Source organism: Hyperolius riggenbachi, chromosome 4, assembly GCF_040937935.1.
Source record: "Hyperolius riggenbachi isolate aHypRig1 chromosome 4, aHypRig1.pri, whole genome shotgun sequence".
NCBI classification, from domain to species: Eukaryota; Metazoa; Chordata; class Amphibia; order Anura; family Hyperoliidae; genus Hyperolius; species Hyperolius riggenbachi.
This window is the reverse complement of record NC_090649.1, coordinates 334,354,778-334,371,964: the sequence shown is the minus strand read 5'-3', so window position 1 is coordinate 334,371,964 and position 17,187 is coordinate 334,354,778. Positions and strand designations below refer to the sequence as shown.

At 39.2% G+C, this 17,187-nt stretch overlaps 1 protein-coding gene across 2 annotated transcripts in view; it reads left to right on the top strand.

The window, feature by feature from the left end:
• The window catches only part of TULP4 (TUB like protein 4), a 218,142-nt gene extending 211,934 nt beyond the window's left edge, over window positions 1–6,208 (top strand). For both annotated transcript variants that reach the window (XM_068231856.1, XM_068231857.1), the window contains exon 15: window positions 5,730–6,208. In XM_068231856.1, coding sequence (XP_068087957.1) covers window positions 5,730–5,846 — 117 coding nt within the window. In that variant the 3' untranslated portion in view covers window positions 5,847–6,208. The remainder of the gene's footprint in view (window positions 1–5,729) is intronic.
• The last annotated feature ends 10,979 nt before the right edge of the window (window positions 6,209–17,187 follow it).

Below are 17,187 nucleotides of genomic sequence, written 5' to 3'. Positions count from 1 at the left end.
TGTTTTTCTTTTACTTTTGCTATGAGTGAAGAGTAAACATGATTTTGTCACTTTTGGTATTTCTTTATGACTATTTATTTGCTTCTTTGTACGTTAATGGGAAAGGTCTTTGCCACTTTTAGTCTTCAGTATATTTCCGTGGAGCTTCTTTATGGTATGTACAGTGCTTTAGTGCATTTCCGTAGAGCTTCTTTATGGTATGTACAGTGCTTCAGTGCATTTCCATACAGCTTCTTTATGGTATGTACAATGCTTCAGTGCATTTCCGTAGAGCTTTTTCATGGTATGTACAGTGCTTCAGTGCATTTCCGTAGAGCTTGTTTATGGTATGTACAGTGCTTCAGTGCATTTCCGTACAGCTTCTTTATGGTATGTACAGTGCTTTAGTGCATTTCCGTAGAGCTTCTTTATGGTATGTACAGTGCTTCAGTGCATTTCCGTAGAGCTTGTTTATGGTATGTACAGTGCTTCAGTGCATTTCCATACAGCTTCTTTATGGTATGTACAGTGCTTCAGTGCATTTCCGTAGAGCTTCTTTATGGTATGTACAGTGCTTCAGTGCATTTCCGTAGAGCTTCTTTATGGTATGTACAATGCTTCAGTGCATTTCCGTAGAGCTTCTTTATGGTATGTACAGTGCTTCAGTGCATTTCCATACAGCTTCTTTATGGTATGTACAATGCTGCAGTGCATTTCCATACAGCTTCTTTATGGTATGTACAATGCTGCAGTGCATTTCCATACAGCTTCTTTATGGTATGTACAATGCTGCAGTGCATTTCCATACAGCTTCTTTATGGTATGTACAATGCTGCAGTGCATTTCCATACAGCTTCTTTATGGTATGTACAATGCTGCAGTGCATTTCCATACAGCTTCTTTATGGTATGTACAATGATGCAGTGCATTTCCATAGAGCTTCTTTATGGTATGTACAATGCTTCAGTGCATTTCCATACAGCTTCTTTATGGTATGTACAATGCTGCAGTGCATTTCCATACAGCTTCTTTATGGTATGTACAATGCTGCAGTGCATTTCCATACAGCTTCTTTATGGTATGTACAATGCTGCAGTGCATTTCCATACAGCTTCTTTATGGTATGTACAATGCTGCAGTGCATTTCCATACAGCTTCTTTATGGTATGTACAATGATGCAGTGCATTTCCTTAGAGCTTCTTTATGGTATGTACAGTGCTGCAGTGCATTTTCATACAGCTTCTTTATGGTATGTACAATGCTGCAGTGCATTTCCGTAGAGCTTCTTTATGGTATGTACAGTGCTTCAGTGCATTTCCGTAGAGGTTCTTTATGGTATGTACAATGCTGCAGTGCATTTCCGTAGAGCTTCTTTATGGTATGTACAGTGCTTCAGTATATTTCCCTAGAGCTTCTTTATGGTATGTACAGTGCTTCAGTATATTTCCGTAGAGCTTCTTTATGGTATGTACAGTGCTTCAGTGCATTTCCGTAGAGCTTCTTTATGGTATGTACAATGCTGCAGTGCATTTCCGTAGAGCTTCTTTATGGTATGTACAATGCTGCAGTGCATTTCCGTAGAGCTTCTTTATGGTATGTACAGTGCTTCAGTATATTTCCCTAGAGCTTCTTTATGGTATGTACAGTGCTTCAGTATATTTCCCTAGAGCTTCTTTATGGTATGTACAGTGCTTCAGTATATTTCCCTAGAGCTTCTTTATGGTATGTACAATGCTGCAGTGCATTTCCGTAGAGCTTCTTTATGGTATGTACAATGCTGCAGTGCATTTCCGTAGAGCTTCTTTATGGTATGTACAGTGCTTCAGTATATTTCCCTAGAGCTTCTTTATGGTATGTACAGTGCTTCAGTATATTTCCCTAGAGCTTCTTTATGGTATGTACAATGCTTAAATGCATTTCCATAGAGCTTCTTTATAGTACGTACAGTACGTCAGTGCATTTCCGTAGAGCTTCTTTATGGTATGCTCACTGTGTTTCCGTACAGCTTCTTTATATGTACAATGCATTTTTGGACATTTCACTCTCTTTTAATACTCAAAAAGAAAGAAGAACATAAATGTCTGGCACTGTAGCTTTAATGCAAGCAGCAGGTGTACATTGGATGGAAATCACAGTGCATGTGTTCACGTGAAAAGATGAAGTACTTATCGTGCTCTGGTGGAGTGGGGAGGCAGCTGTGGGAGCCAGAGGGTGCACGGCCTTACGACCGTTTCGCAATGGGGTGAGCCTTGCTTCTTTGGAGGCTAACATGCATGTTGCCTTTGTCTTGAGCACGTAGCTCCTGCTGGAATTTTATACCTGCAATTGGCCATTTTTGACAGTATCCAGAGTTCTTTCTGAGTGCCTGCCACCCCCTCTCTCTTAGGCCTCACTCTCTTTTAAACTTGGGGAGAAGACTGTTTATGTTTCTGTAAATGTTTCAGAAAAAAATGGACAAGTAACATTTTATAAATAGACCTCAGATACAATAATGTGAGGCAAGATCAAATGTTACATTTGACTCTTACAAGGATGAAGGTTTCAAAGTATTTTATAAATTTAATTTTCAAAGAATAACTGCACTTTTTAAAGGATTAACCTATAATATGCCTAGACAGCTAAAGTTTCAGATATAACCTTTCACATGTTTTCCAATCATTAAATAGTTGTACTGGGTTCTTCAAAAAATCTGCCAGTCAAAAACCTATTATTTTTCCCTTTCACTTGCAATAGTCCTGCTCCTCTTCACAATCATTGATACGCAACCCTAAAGATTGTGAATGGAAGTACAACTTCTGCAAAGCAAAGTGTCCAGAAACCACTCTTAGTACAGCAGTCCTGTAATTACCAAATTTTTTGAACGTTCCTGACCTTAAGACGCTCCTAAGTTTAGAGGGCAAAATCCAGGGAAAAAATATAGTAAAAACCCTGGTGCGTCCATGGTGCAGGGGGTGTCTTGTGGAGCCTCTCCCTCAAGCTCTTGAGGTCGATGATGTTAGGCAGGGTTTAGACTGTAAACTCCTAAGGGCAGTTAGTGGCATCAGGCAGGGAGATACCCCCTATATCCCTTGCAGTCTACTGGTCCCCAGGCTCCTTTTCATCCCTGCTACCAGGACGGGGATGCGTGCCGCTGCTACCTGCCCTATTCCATTTATCAGAGGGAGAGAGCAGGACCTGAGTCACTAAAGTACAGTTGCCGATAAAGTGTAGAAAAATGAAGGAGAGAGCGGAGCCTAAGCCACAGCAGAGAGCTAGTTGGAGTGAGAGGGGAGCACCGGCAGAGCTGTGGGCATGGGGATTCACTCAGACGGGTTGCTGTTGCTGGTGACCACTTGATAGGTGCCCAACCCCACCAGACTAGCAGTGTATGCGTGTAGTTTATACAGAAGCTGATGAATGCAGACGCTGTGTGATAGTAGCATAGGTTTGGTGATGTGTCAAGTTGAATGAGCGGCAATGCTTCAGGCTGCAGGTAGTTGGCAGAGACGGTCTGGGGGGGGGGGGGGGGTGCATGACTCCATCATTGAAGCCAATCAGTGCACTGACTCAGTAGTAGTGCACTGATTGCCCCCCAGTGACGTGTCTGAGTGAGCCCCCATGCCACAGCTGCGCCGATGCTCCCCTCTCACTCCAACCAGCTGCAGCATGTATTTGTTGGGGGGCACCTGGTGCTATATTTGGGCAATAAGATGCACATTTCCCCCCCCCCCCCCTACACACACACACACTTTAGGGGAGAAGATGTGCGTTTTATGGTCCAAAAAATTCACTAATTTTGGCTGTTGTGCACGCTGCACTGACTTTGCAATTTTAAGCAGGTTTTGTTTGTTTTTTTTAAATCAAATCTAATAAAGGCTAGCTGCTCTGGGTTTAGCGAGGTTTTAAAAGACACCTGAACAGAAAGGGATATGGAGGCTGCCATATTTATTTTGTTTTAAACCATACCAGTTGCCTGGCAGTCCTGCTTATCTCTTTGGCTGCAGTAGTGCCTCAATCAAACACCTTAGACAAGCGTGGGTAATCCAGTCAGACGTCAGTCAGATACACCTGCTCTGTAAGCTTGTTCAAGGTCTATGGCTAAGACAATTAGAGGCAGAGGACCGGCAGGACAGCCAGGCAAGTTGCAGTGTTCAGAAGGAAATAAATGTCATCCTCTATATCCCTCTCACTTCAGGTGTGCTTTAACCACTTCATGCCATGGGCGGGAGGGTTTTAATGAACGCGTACATGAGTCCGTGTGCTCATGTGCTTTAGTGGAATAATTAGACTTTTATAAACGTCCTATTTGCACTGAAGGTGCACAAAGGATGTTTAAATGTCCATTTTGTAGGAAGTGGATAATTGGTACAGGTGAGTTGAATTACAAAGTACAAAGGAGCATCATGTGCTTGAAATAAATTTATTTGGAACAATTCTGATAAGGTGCCAATAATTTTGTCAAGACCATTTTGCATGTTTCGTGTGGAATGCTTTTGCTTTCCACTACCAACAAAAGAAATAAACATGTCCATAACAAAACATTATGGAATTGCAACAATCTTCTGGGAGAAGCGGTTTGTTTCCTACTATAAATGCAAAGGTGCTAATATTTTTGGCCATGGCTGTATATTTCTTGTTGAAATAATAAAACATTTTTTGGGCTTAACTTTATAGTGACGTACATTCTGTTTTCCTAGTTAAAGAGAGGCATGCATCTAAATGGGACTTAACTACTTGATGCACAATATGCAGTATATATATGCCCTGCAGGACTTCATCTGAAGTCCCAAGGGCGTAGATCTTCATCTGTCGCTGCGCATGCTCCCGCACGCATTCTCATCAATGCCGTTAGTGAGGAGATCAATGAATGGGGAATACAGTTCCCATTCCTTGATCTAAGTCCCCGTGTCAATGATCACTGGCATCAATGAGATGCCTGCGGTCGTTGTAACAAAAGCAGTAACACATGCACGTGTTGCTTCCTATTTGTGCACTAACAGTATGCGCAGGAAGTAAAAGTGCAAGGACATCTTGTGGGCAAATAGTAAAATTACACCTATACACATTTATTTTAATAAAAACACATAAACATATTACAATTAACCCGGACCCCCCCCCCCCCCTCCCATAGCTACACAAATGATACATTTGCATATTTAAAAAAAATACATAAATAGTTGCCCTAGGGACTGCACTTTTTCAATATGTATGTTGAGGGTACATTACTGTTATTTTTATAAATATGGGCTTGTAATTAGTGATGGACGAAAAACTGAAAAAATACACCTTTATTTCCAAATAAAATATGGTTGCCATACATTGTACTGGGGAAATATTTTAAATAATAATCATAGTTAATAACTGACAAATGGGCAAATAAAATGTGTGGGTTTTATCCACAGAAGAATATTTCATTTTAAAACTATAATGGCCGAAAAGTGAGAAATAATGATCTTTTTTTTTTTCAATTTTTTTTCTTATTATTCCCATTAAAATGCATTTAGAATAAAATAATTCTAAGCAAAATGTTCCACCCAAAGAAAACCTAATTGTTGGCAAAAGAAGATCTATATCATTTTATTGTGATAAATAGTGATTAAGTTATTGGGGAATGGAAGGGAGGAGCGCTGAAAGGTGAAAATTGCTCTGGTCCTTAAGGGGGAAAACCCCTTAGTGGTTAACTAGTTAAATATTTTGGTAAAGGATTTAGTCATTCATGTTTATCTCTATGAAAATGATGGATCCTTATTTTTATCTTCTTTTCTGGCAGGTAATGCAGTTTGGAAGGATTGATGGCAATGCTTACATTTTGGACTTTCAGTATCCCTTCTCGGCTGTCCAAGCCTTTGCAGTCGCTCTGGCTAACGTGACTCAACGTCTCAAATAAGTCCATTCCAGGCTGCCATATGGACATGTCATCTGTGTTTTTAACAGGGGATTAAGCAACATTTCAGTAGTATAGATAGAGCAAATGAAACAAGCAAGGATGCATTTCAACTGGAAACGAAACATGACTGCCTGTGTAAAGGCACTCTGTTATTTTTACGATTAGGGTTTTGTTTTTGTTTGTTTTTTTACATGCAATATGGCCGATGATGGTTGAACGGGAGCCATTTCATGTTTTGGTGGGAGTGTGGCATTTGACTTGTATTGATGGTTATCTTTTGTTGTGTTTGGTTCAATAGATGTTAGAAAATTACATGGAAAAACTGCCTTATTTATAATAATATTATTTTTGAAAACCATAAACTGTCCGTTGATTTTTTTGTTTTGGGTTTGCAATGTCTTGAACAAGCTAAACAGTATTTTGATACTTGAATTTACAGTGAATATATTTTCTCATTCTAGCATGTATGTTTTGTAGATACACTTGTATTTGTAAACATTGGGCCTGATGAAAAAGGGCCAGTAAATTTGCTGTGCACAGGTAGTGCTTGGCAATGTTACTAGTACTAATGCCGGGAAGGACCTCCCGTTACACTATTAAGGCCTGGGCCCACTAACGCAGTTGTGCGCAGTTGTGTCCGCTTTTCAGTTACACATCAATGTTACAGATGCTGAAAAGCAGACACAACTGCGTTAGTGGGCTCAGGCCCTAACCACCGCACATTATCCTGGTAATGCACTTGGCGCTAATAGAGTAATAGGTGGTGCTTCCCTGGATGTAGTACCAGTAAAATTGCCATGCACTGCTTGCACATGGAAAATTTTACTGGCCTTCTGTGCATCAGATCCATTATCACATACGTGGCAAAGTGGCCTAGTAGTCATGAATCCTGGACACTGTAATAATGTCTTTTTGGTTTTTAAATGTTTATTGAGCATTTTAAGAATAACAAGATTAAACAATGGTACAAGTGTATACACTTAAAAAGAGACATTATAATGCATCCCACACAGGGGAACAGTAATATTGTCAATGGGAATAGACAACTGCAGCTGCTACCAAGTTTTGTTGTACTGGAGGAGCTGAAATCATGCATATAAACTTGTACAACCAACATTATAAACATTAATTAACCAAGAACAGTAAGATCATTTGGCTCAGTGGTAATCTGCACCAACAGCCTGCAGTCCCGAAAAGTGTTATACGTGAAAGGGTTAGGAAGATCCTCCCATCCTCTCCATGTGACCACCCCTGCCTGTGGAAGAGTACAGTAGTGGAAGGCGAAGAAAAAACGAGAGATGGGGTTAGAAAGAGAAGAGCAAAGGAAAATAGAAAATGAAAGAAGAGTCTAAAAGAGTAGGTTATCTAGCAAGACTATTCAGTATGTGTTATATGTTTCAGTGTCATGGCCAGGGAATTCAAATTGTATCCAAGGTTGCAATTTGCGCAGGAAGTGGTAATCTCTCATTGACCATTAAGTCCGACATACGGGCTTTGTCCTCAAGGGTTTTCTTTCCAATTCTTTGCTATATCAACATTTTTGCCGATATGAATAGGAAGATCCATTTATTCTGGTCTTCTGTCAGACTTCCTATTTTGCTATTGAAGAGTGCTATCCATGGGCACTTCCGTTTAATAGTGGAAAGAGAGATTGTAACAGGCCGAAGATCCTGCTTAATAGTCTTATCAGTCGCAGGCACTGCCACCAAATATGGATCATAGTAACCTCTCCTCTGCACCCTCTAAAGCACTGAGTCAGTCAGTTAAGCAGGTCTGGTGGGCACCAAATACCATCTTGTCAATATGTGTGACGATTCCATGGCAAAAGTGTTAGTAGTGTATCTAGCTATTCTCTGTCAAACTTCTATCAATTCATCTCGGCCCCTATGCTGTCCTGTCGCTCGTTCCTATCCTTGTATGTAGGGGTGTGGCACAGAAGTGTCCGTACGCGAAAGTCTAGCATAGGTGGCGGAGATAGTTCTGGGTCCATACTGATTCCTAAGGCACATGTCCTCAAAAGTGGAGGTGAGTAAAGGAAAGTCCTAGCCCTGTGTGAGGGATGAAATCCAATGTTTGATCTTCATGCATCAAAAAAGTTTTGTTGGTTTTTTTTGGAGGGGGGGCTGTGTTTTTCTTGAATATCAGCCCATGTTAATATGCCTCTGCCACTTAAGAGATCCCTGCTGTTCTTAGTCCTGCCCCTTTCCTCTTACCAATTGTTCTTACTGCCACGTTAGGGCAATGAGCAGCCTGACTAACCAACTTAAACTTTGAAGGGAAAAATGGCCAGTCACAGATGGATTAAGACTTAAAAGTACCTGAACTGACAAGTGACATGAGATAAACATGGGTAGATACTGTACCATTTTTACTAGGAATTTGCTTGCGCTCTCTTGTTTTATTGGAAGGTTTAATAAGTCAATGCTTTATCTAAGCAGATGAGGCTGTCAGACTAGCATTTGAATTTCTGCAGCTTTCCTGAAAACTAATTAGAAGCTGAAGCACCTGTATCTGGCTGAGCAAACACTCCTGGTAACAATATCGTGCTGAAAAGTAAAAAAAAAATCATTGTGTGAAAACCTGAATGAACCAGATTTTATGTCGCTGTTTACTGTTCATACATAGAATTTCACAGCTTACACTAAAAATAAGAATGTTAGACTCCAGAAAACTTCTATTTATTATTGGTACTACACATACAGTGGAATGCAAAAGTTTGAGCAACCTTGTTAATCGACATGATTTTCCTGTATAAATCGTTGGTTGTTACGATAAAAAATGTCAGTTAAATATATCATATCGGAGACATACACAGTGATATTTGAGAAGTGAAATGAAGTTTATTGGATTTACAGAAAGTGTGCAATAATTTGGTTAAATAAAATAAGGCAGGTGCATAAATTTGGGCACCACAAAAAAGAAATTAAATCAATATTTAGTAGAACCTGCTTTTGCAGAAATTACAGCCTCAACACTTCCTGTAGGTTCCAGTGAGAGTCTGTATTCTGGTTGAAGGTATTTTGGACCATTCCTCTTTACAAAACATCTTTAGTTCGTTCAGGTTTCATGGCTTCCGAGCATGGACAGCTCTCTTTAGCTCACACCACAGATTTTCACTTATTTTCAGGTCTGGGGACTGAGATGGCCATTCCAGAACATTGTACTTGTTCCTCTGCATGAATGCCTTAGTGGATTTTAAGCGGTGTTTAGGGCCATTGTCTTGTTGAAAGATCCAGCTCCGGTGCAGCTTCAGCTTTGTCACTGATTCCTGGACATTGGTCTCCAGAATCTGCTGATACTGAGTGAAATCCACGGGTCACTTAACTTTGACAAGATTGCCAGTCCCTGCACTGGCCACACAGACCCTTTGCATGATGGAACCACCACCATATTTTACTGTAAGTAGCAGGTGTTTTTCTTGGAATGCTGTGTTGTTTTTCCTCCATGCAGAACACCCCTTTTTATGCCCAAATAACTCAATTTCAGTTTCTTTAGTCCACAGCACCTTATTCCAAAATTAAGCTGGCTTGTCCAAAAATGTGCTTTAGCATATCTCTAGTGGCTCTGTTTGTGCTGTGGGCAGAAAAAAGGCTTCCTCTGCATCACTCTCACATACAGCACCTCCTTGTGTAAAGTGCGCCAAATGCAGCAAGATTATGTTGTAGGTATTTGGTGCTGGTCTGTGGGTTGACTGACTGTTTTCACTTATGTTTATCCGAGATTATTCTTGGTCAGCCACTTCGAGCCTTAACTTGAACTGAGCCTGTGGTCTTCCATTTCCTCAGTATGTTCCTAACTGTGGAAACAGCTGAAATCTCTGAGACAGCTTTCTGCATCCTTTCCCTAAACCATGATGGTGAGCAATCTTTGTCTTCAGGTCATTTGAGAGTTGTTTTGAGACCCTCATGTTGCTACTCTTTAGAGAAAATTAATAGAGGAGGAAAAATTACAATTGACCCCCTTAAATACTCTCTCATAATTGGATTCACCTGTGTATGTAGGTCATGGATCACTGAGCTTACCAAGCCAATTTGAGTTCCAATAATTAGTTCTAAAGTTTTGGAATCAATAAAAAGACAACAGTGCCCAAATGTATGCACATGCCTAATTTTTTTTTAAACAATTATTACGCACTTTCTGTAAATCCAATAAACGTCATTTCACTTCGCAAGTATCACTGTGTGTGTCTCCTATATGATATATTTAACTGACATTTTTTATTGTAACAACCAATGATTTATACAGGAAAATCATGACGATTATCAAAGTTGTCCAAACTTTCACATCCCACTGTACAATTATTTATCTCAAGTTTATTTTCAACTCTGGTTCGCTTTAAAGCACGATGGTCAGCTGTTCTATCCCAGAAAAAAACATAAGTAGAAAAACACTTCTTCTACTTACATATGTATTGTACTGTCCATGTTTTGATTTCAGTGAATTTTATATAGTAAATAAAGAGAAAACTATTACATACAATTTCCATCTTTACTGCCTCTGGCTGAAGCCAATCCTTTTTCCTCCTCTGCCTGGAATGCTGTATGTGTTGCCCACCCTCCTCCCCACTGAGTTCTGTACTAAGAACTGCACTGTCATATCTAGTTTGCTTTGAACACATGTGATCAGAGCTTACATTGGATTTCAGCAACTTCTGCAGAGGGGTGAGGTGATTTAGCTTCTATTTCCCCTCTCAGCCTCCTGTCACACAATGTCCCTAAACTGCCCTCAGCCAATCAGCAAGGTCAGAAATGTGGGAAGGAAAGAAAGGGAGATCACAAGGCTTTTTTTTTTTTTTTTTTTTTTATAGCTTCCCTCTCTCCAGCAACGTATGAGAAAAGAGCCAGTGGGGACTGAGATAAGTTTAATTACAGCAGACACATTTATGATTATGTTGGTGTGTTTGCAATGCAGTGTCATGATGTAGACTACTTAATAAACACAGAGTATTGCAGTCAATAAGGAAAAAGTAGTCTGCACTACAGCATTCTGGGCTATTAAACAAGCTTGGGGGTATAATACCTTCCTTGGGGGATGAATTGGTGGGCAGCTCTCCTCACCAGTACAAGCTCTGCTTTGAATGTAAGGGTTATCATGCAATCAAGAAAAACGAGAGTTTGGCACTCCAGTGCAATATGTGCATTTAATCAGCAAAGGACACATTCTCAACAGTACATACTTAAATTGCAGGGCTGCGCAAATCAGAAATGGTACTACCATTTAATGAGGTAGATGCAGGGTGCAAAGTGCTTCTTCCGAGGCTTATCCAGAAGCCTCGAAAGAAGCATTACCCTGCAAAACGGCCATTAGGCTGTCAGATTGCACCCACTGCCATCCACCCGACCTAACTGTAGGACCATTTCTGCTTCATGCATTCATGCAATATAAGTATATACTATTGAACATGTGTCCTTTGCTGATTTAATGAAAAAAAGTGTGATTTAATGCAGGAAATTATGCACGTTTTTTCACAGCAGCTGATGTAATTGATAGAGAAAACTGACAAAATGTGCAGAGTCATCATGCAGAATGTCAGTTTTTTTTCTGCACGCGAACATCATATTAAGTGTGAACTAGCCCAGCGTTCCCCAACCCTGTCCTCAAGGCCCACCAACAGTGCATGTTTTGCAGAAAACCACCAACATGCACAGGTGAGGTAATTAGTGCCTCAGTAGAGCTGATTAACTACCTTTGTGGACTTCCACAAAACATGCACTGTTGGTGGGCCTTGAGGACAGGGTTGGGGAACGCTGAACTAGCCCATTGATTAACATGAGCTCTCATTTTTTCTGTGCAGAAAACGCGCACGTAAACAGTCAAGTGTGTTCCCTGCCTCAGTTGATGACGCAGGGACACTTGCATTTTATTGTATAGGATATTGAAAAAGCAGTTTTATTCATCGTTATTTTCACTACATTTCCTCCTTAAGATACAAATCAGTTGAGTATAAATAAAAAATGTGTGCTCTACAAAAACAAAAGGTCTACTGGAGTATTCCCAGTATGCAGTGGTTAATAGCTACCAAAAATGGATGACAAAAGAACCGCCAATGTCTCCATCACAGGTGCACTCAAGGCTCACAGATGCATGGGGAATGTCTGGTCTGATCCCACAGACGAGAACCTGTAGCACAAATTGATGAATAACTTAAAAGATACCCGAAGTGATATGTGATATGATGAGATAGACATGGGTATGTACAGTGCCTAGCACACAAATAACTATGCTGTGTTCCTTTTTTTTCTTTCTCTGACAGAGAGTTAAATATCAGGTATGTAAGTGGCTGACTCAGACAGGAAGTGACTACAGTGTGAGCCTCACCGATAAGAAATGCCAACTATAAAACACTTTCCTAACAGAAAATGGTTCCTAAGAGCAGGACAGAGATAAAAAGGGTCAATAGTTCATAGGTTTTAGCTCTGGCATACTTCAATGTATGTGTCATTGAGCAAAAACAATAAAACAGTTAAAACTTAAAAAGTAGATTTAAACATAAAATAAAACTGTGGAATTTCTTAGTCATTTTTAAGAGAAGGAAGATAGATACAATCGTTTATTTCATTCGTTTATTTTTGCCTCGGGAGTACTTTAATGCTAGCTATGATAGCCATCACCGCACCCAACAGTGGGGGACTCGCCAAACTGAAGGATCCTAGTGACCTGGTTCGGCTGCGCAGACGGGTAGTTTAGGGTGTCCCTCACCACAAGTGTCCACTTTGTGTCTGAGATCCAGCCTCCAGCACAATCAGTTCTGTGTATATTTATTTGAACATTTTCTATGGTTGAAACAAAGGCACCATAGATGGTTGAAACAAACCATAGAAACATTGTTTCTATGGTTGAAGCATGCGCTATTTTGTAACACCTGGTAGATCTGTTAAATAATTTGTTTTTAGCTAAGAGCAGCAACAATTGTATTGTTTATATCTTATATGTTAAAGACCGACAGAGGTATCAACACTTTCTATTCATTTCATGTGTGGAAACGCTAAAGTTGGCCATATACAAATGCAAAGGTTCTTTTTATTGATGGCTTTGATGTTTTCACTTCAGAAAAATCAGAACAAATTGAAAATTACAATCATTGCAATCATGATTTGGTATTTAATTGATCTGATCAAATCAATATATCTGTCATTTTCTCAGTTGCATTGCAGAATAATTCTGCATGTCAAGTCACTGCCCATACAATGGAATGGTAGACAGCACTCTGTACCCAAACTTACTTAATCTTAAAATCTAAATAGATAATTTAAAGTAAAATAACCAAACAAGTATTTAGCAAAGAAATGGTTGTAACCCATTTTATTGGTGTATTTAATTTTTTTTATTGATATAATAACAAATTCAAAACATCCAAAAGATAATCATGAATTCAAATAATGTAAAAAATCCGCCGGACCACTATGGCCCAGACAGCCATCTAAATAAAGTAAATTATCCCAATAAGCCAAGCTAACTGCCTGGCACCCCAAACCCCACAGCCCTTTCAATACAGGTCTGTAGACCAATATTAAAGATATCACAACCAATACCAGAAAGCTGAGTCCCATTCTGCCAGTAAAACCTGTGCAATCCCCTAAGTAAAAGTAGCTACAAATTTAAAAATGTTGAGATCTAATGGTCGAGTCTCCTGCTGACCTTCTCCAAAGGAAATAAATCAAAAGATGATAACCAGCATACCTTGGCACAATTCTCTAAAATACTATTAATATGAATTGTAATGGAAGAAAATCCTGCTTCATTCTAGTGACTTCACCTTTGCTAAGTCATTCCTACCTAAATTAATAATTAAAATATCTGGAGTTGGGTAAACCTCAGACATTCTAGCTAACAAAACTAATAAATCATTCCACTTTAAACCCTTAAAAACCACCCCCCAAAAAAAGAAACTGATCCGGATCCATGTACAAATTTGCTGTATAACGTCTGCGTTCAGGCCGACTCTCTACCCAAAATATAAATGAATGACCAGCGACCTAAACAATTTTTTTTACCTAAAATTGTACAAATTATTATAAATATAATTTTTAAAATAAGGTTGCCTGAGTCAGGTAAAAAGGCACCGACTCCTTGTTAATTTAAACTGTAATTAAAAGAGAAAATATGATGAGCTGTTCTATTTCTCAGAGAATGGTCATTATAAATAACATATTTACAGTAATAGCAGTGCTTAGTCCTCAAAAATGAAATAATGAGCCTATTGGATCTACAGGGTGAACTATGTCACTATGGCTTGAGAACCTTTCCCCTGTATAACTTGCGTTCATTGTGAAGATAACTGTATTCATCCTGCTTGCTATTCTAATAGTACCTATGTTTTATATAATTCGCTACTGTATTTGTCTTTTCTTATTTCAATAAAAAAAATGATTGATAAAAAAAAATGAAATAATAAACCAATCAAAAAACAAGTTACTTGTGCTGCTGCAATTAAGCAGTCACCATTTTTTTTAGTCAGATTTAATAATAATAATCCTAACCTTTGTATAGCACCTTTCTCCTGTTGGACTCAAAGCTCTCAAAAGCTGCAGCCACTGAGGGCAAGCTCAAGGGCCCACCCTGCAGTGTTAGGAAGTCTTGCCCAATGACTTCTTACTGAATAGGTACTGACCCAAACCAGGATTTGAACCCTAGTCTCCCATGTCAAGGGCACAGCCCTGAACCAGTACACCATCCAGCCACTACTACATACCGTATCTGATTGTGATTGTATATCTGATGTGTACAGATAAATCTTTTATATATAACAAATAACATCTCTGCTGTTAGAATAAAACCTAATGTGTAGTTGTGTCACTAGTAGGAATTAGTGCAAAGTTTTGCATCTGATTTGTATTCAAGGTGTGTAAATTAAGTACCTGGGGGGGGGGGGGGGTTACATGCCTCTGTTGGTTTGATTTCAGTTGCCTGATTGGGCACTGCTGGTCATTTCCCTGTACTAGTAGGGATGGCTAATGAAATAAATAATTCTGCGTTAATGCAGGTTTATGCACATTTTGTATGCAAATTCATGCACCCCTTTGCTCATGAAATTTAATTGGATATGTTGTTAAAATTGGGGCTGGTGGCTACAAATTAAGTTGTACAGCAGTAGTATGCTCTACATATGCGCTCCCCACAGAGCTGTTGTAAACCCACTGAGAATGTTGTGCACATTGAATGCAGAGGTGTTGTCTATCACCCGTAATCCTGGTTCAAATTGTGCATGAAGAATGTGTAATAGAGGATGAATCCTCTCCAGCTGTACCCACAGTTAGATTGCCTACGGCCTGATTGATGTTCTTAGTTCCTGACAACACCCTCTGCATGTACTCTTACCAATGACTAATTCTGATTTTTATTTGACATCTATAGCCTAAGTTTAGTTAGGTATGCTAATGCTTAAAAGTTAGAATGTCTTAGCACATTGTCTGTTAAATAAGATTCACTGGAACCCTGTATCTGCTGGGTTCCGGTGCATAGATCTGCCCCTTGCAGACAATACCATGGACTTTTCTATATTAGATATAGCAAAGGCCTTTTTCTGCAAGGTGGCATGGTTCCATGCTGGAACCCGCCTGAATGGGGCTCCAGTGAATCCTATTATACAGACAACTTGCCAGGGAATTCATGTTACCCTGTCAGCCATTCCGGCATGTCATTGCCAAGTGTCAGCTTTTAGTTCCCAAAAGCAGATACCATCTTAATATAGCTTTAAAATTCCTAAGATTTGGCAGCAATTAAATGCCTTTTATGTTATATACTTTCAATCAACAAGATTTTTATATGCAAATTAGAGGAGTCTGAGTCAAGTTGGAGTCTGTGGAATCATAAACTGAAGAGTTGGAGTCTGAGGATTTTTGTACCATCTCCACAACACTGGAAACAACCCAGCTTTCTTTACACACACGTCTAAAACTGCTTTAAATTTAAATAATGTCAAGTAGATACCATCTGCTTGTACAAGGAAATTTCACTCACATTTGGCCTTATTTGTAAATATTCCTGTACTCCTATTACCAAACACATATCACTATGACCCAGAGCATTTAAAGTCAATCAAGTAATTTTTCCACTTTGGTCAGTTTTCGATCGGTTTATAAAATTATACATGATCCCATCCCTAATTTGCATATCATCTCTCAAAAGACTCGACTGAGAACTCTTATTTACCGCCGATAAATCTGACACGCCGTGATCCATAAGAGGCTACCAAGAAGGCACATTGCAAGAGTACTTCTTCATAATCTGACACACAAACTTCTCGTAGATCGCTAAACATTTTTTGTAAAATATCAAAAGTAATCAGATGTCTCCTATCAGTCCTAACATGAGTTATTTTATAACCTTTAAGCATCTGTTTCACTAAATAAAAATAATTACAGGAATGCTTATCATGCAACCTTAAAAAGAATGAAATCCCTGCTAAAGTTGTATTTATGTGGGAAAAGGGCAATTCCTTCTGGAGTAATTGAACTAAAAATAAAACAACCAATTCTTATAAAACATTAAGAGGATTAACATTAAAAATTGGCAACAAAGTTTTACCATTCACTCCACACTGCCTGATATTGAGACAAAATTAAAGTAAAACAAGCCATCTTAAATGTTTTATAAAAGGAGATTTAGAGGATAGGCAATTAATGGCAAAAATTACCACACCATTATTGACATCAGACTGAACAATAATTCTCTTATTTTTAAAATAATGACTCCAAATAAAAAATTACACCAAAACACGAAAAAATTCTTACAATACTATATTTTTTTGTAATTTTTTTACTAAACCATGCTTCGGGTAATTGCTCACAGCTCCAAACCCCACACTACCTGCTGCATCGGTGAAAAACTGATAATAATTGTCATCTAAAATAAACTCCTGTTGTCAAATCGTTCTCCCATTATAGTTAATCTTGTTTTAGTTCTAATGTGGGAAAATTGAGATTTCAATCCTGACATAGACAATGACAATCTTCTGGAGAAAATATGCCCCATTGGTATTATTCTGCTAGCAAATACCAACATCTGAGACCTGAAGTTGCTGACATCGCACAACTCTGCTTACGGCATCATATGTTGCCCTGACAACATCCTGCTATGTCCAGCTGACGTAGACGCACTGGCTCCATCTGCATCCAGTGAACTCCTGGCACAATAAGATGACACGCGGAGGCTCCATCCACTCCACCTTCATCTGATCCTTCTCCATTAATGCTGCCTCTAATCTCTTCCACATATCTTCAGCTCCCAGTCTGCCACCTCTCTCAGAAATCGATCCATAGCTTGCTGAAATGTGAAACTGACACTTCAGTCATATCTTTATCCCCCAGGGGTGTCCTTATGCTTACTGCCTCAAGCCAAT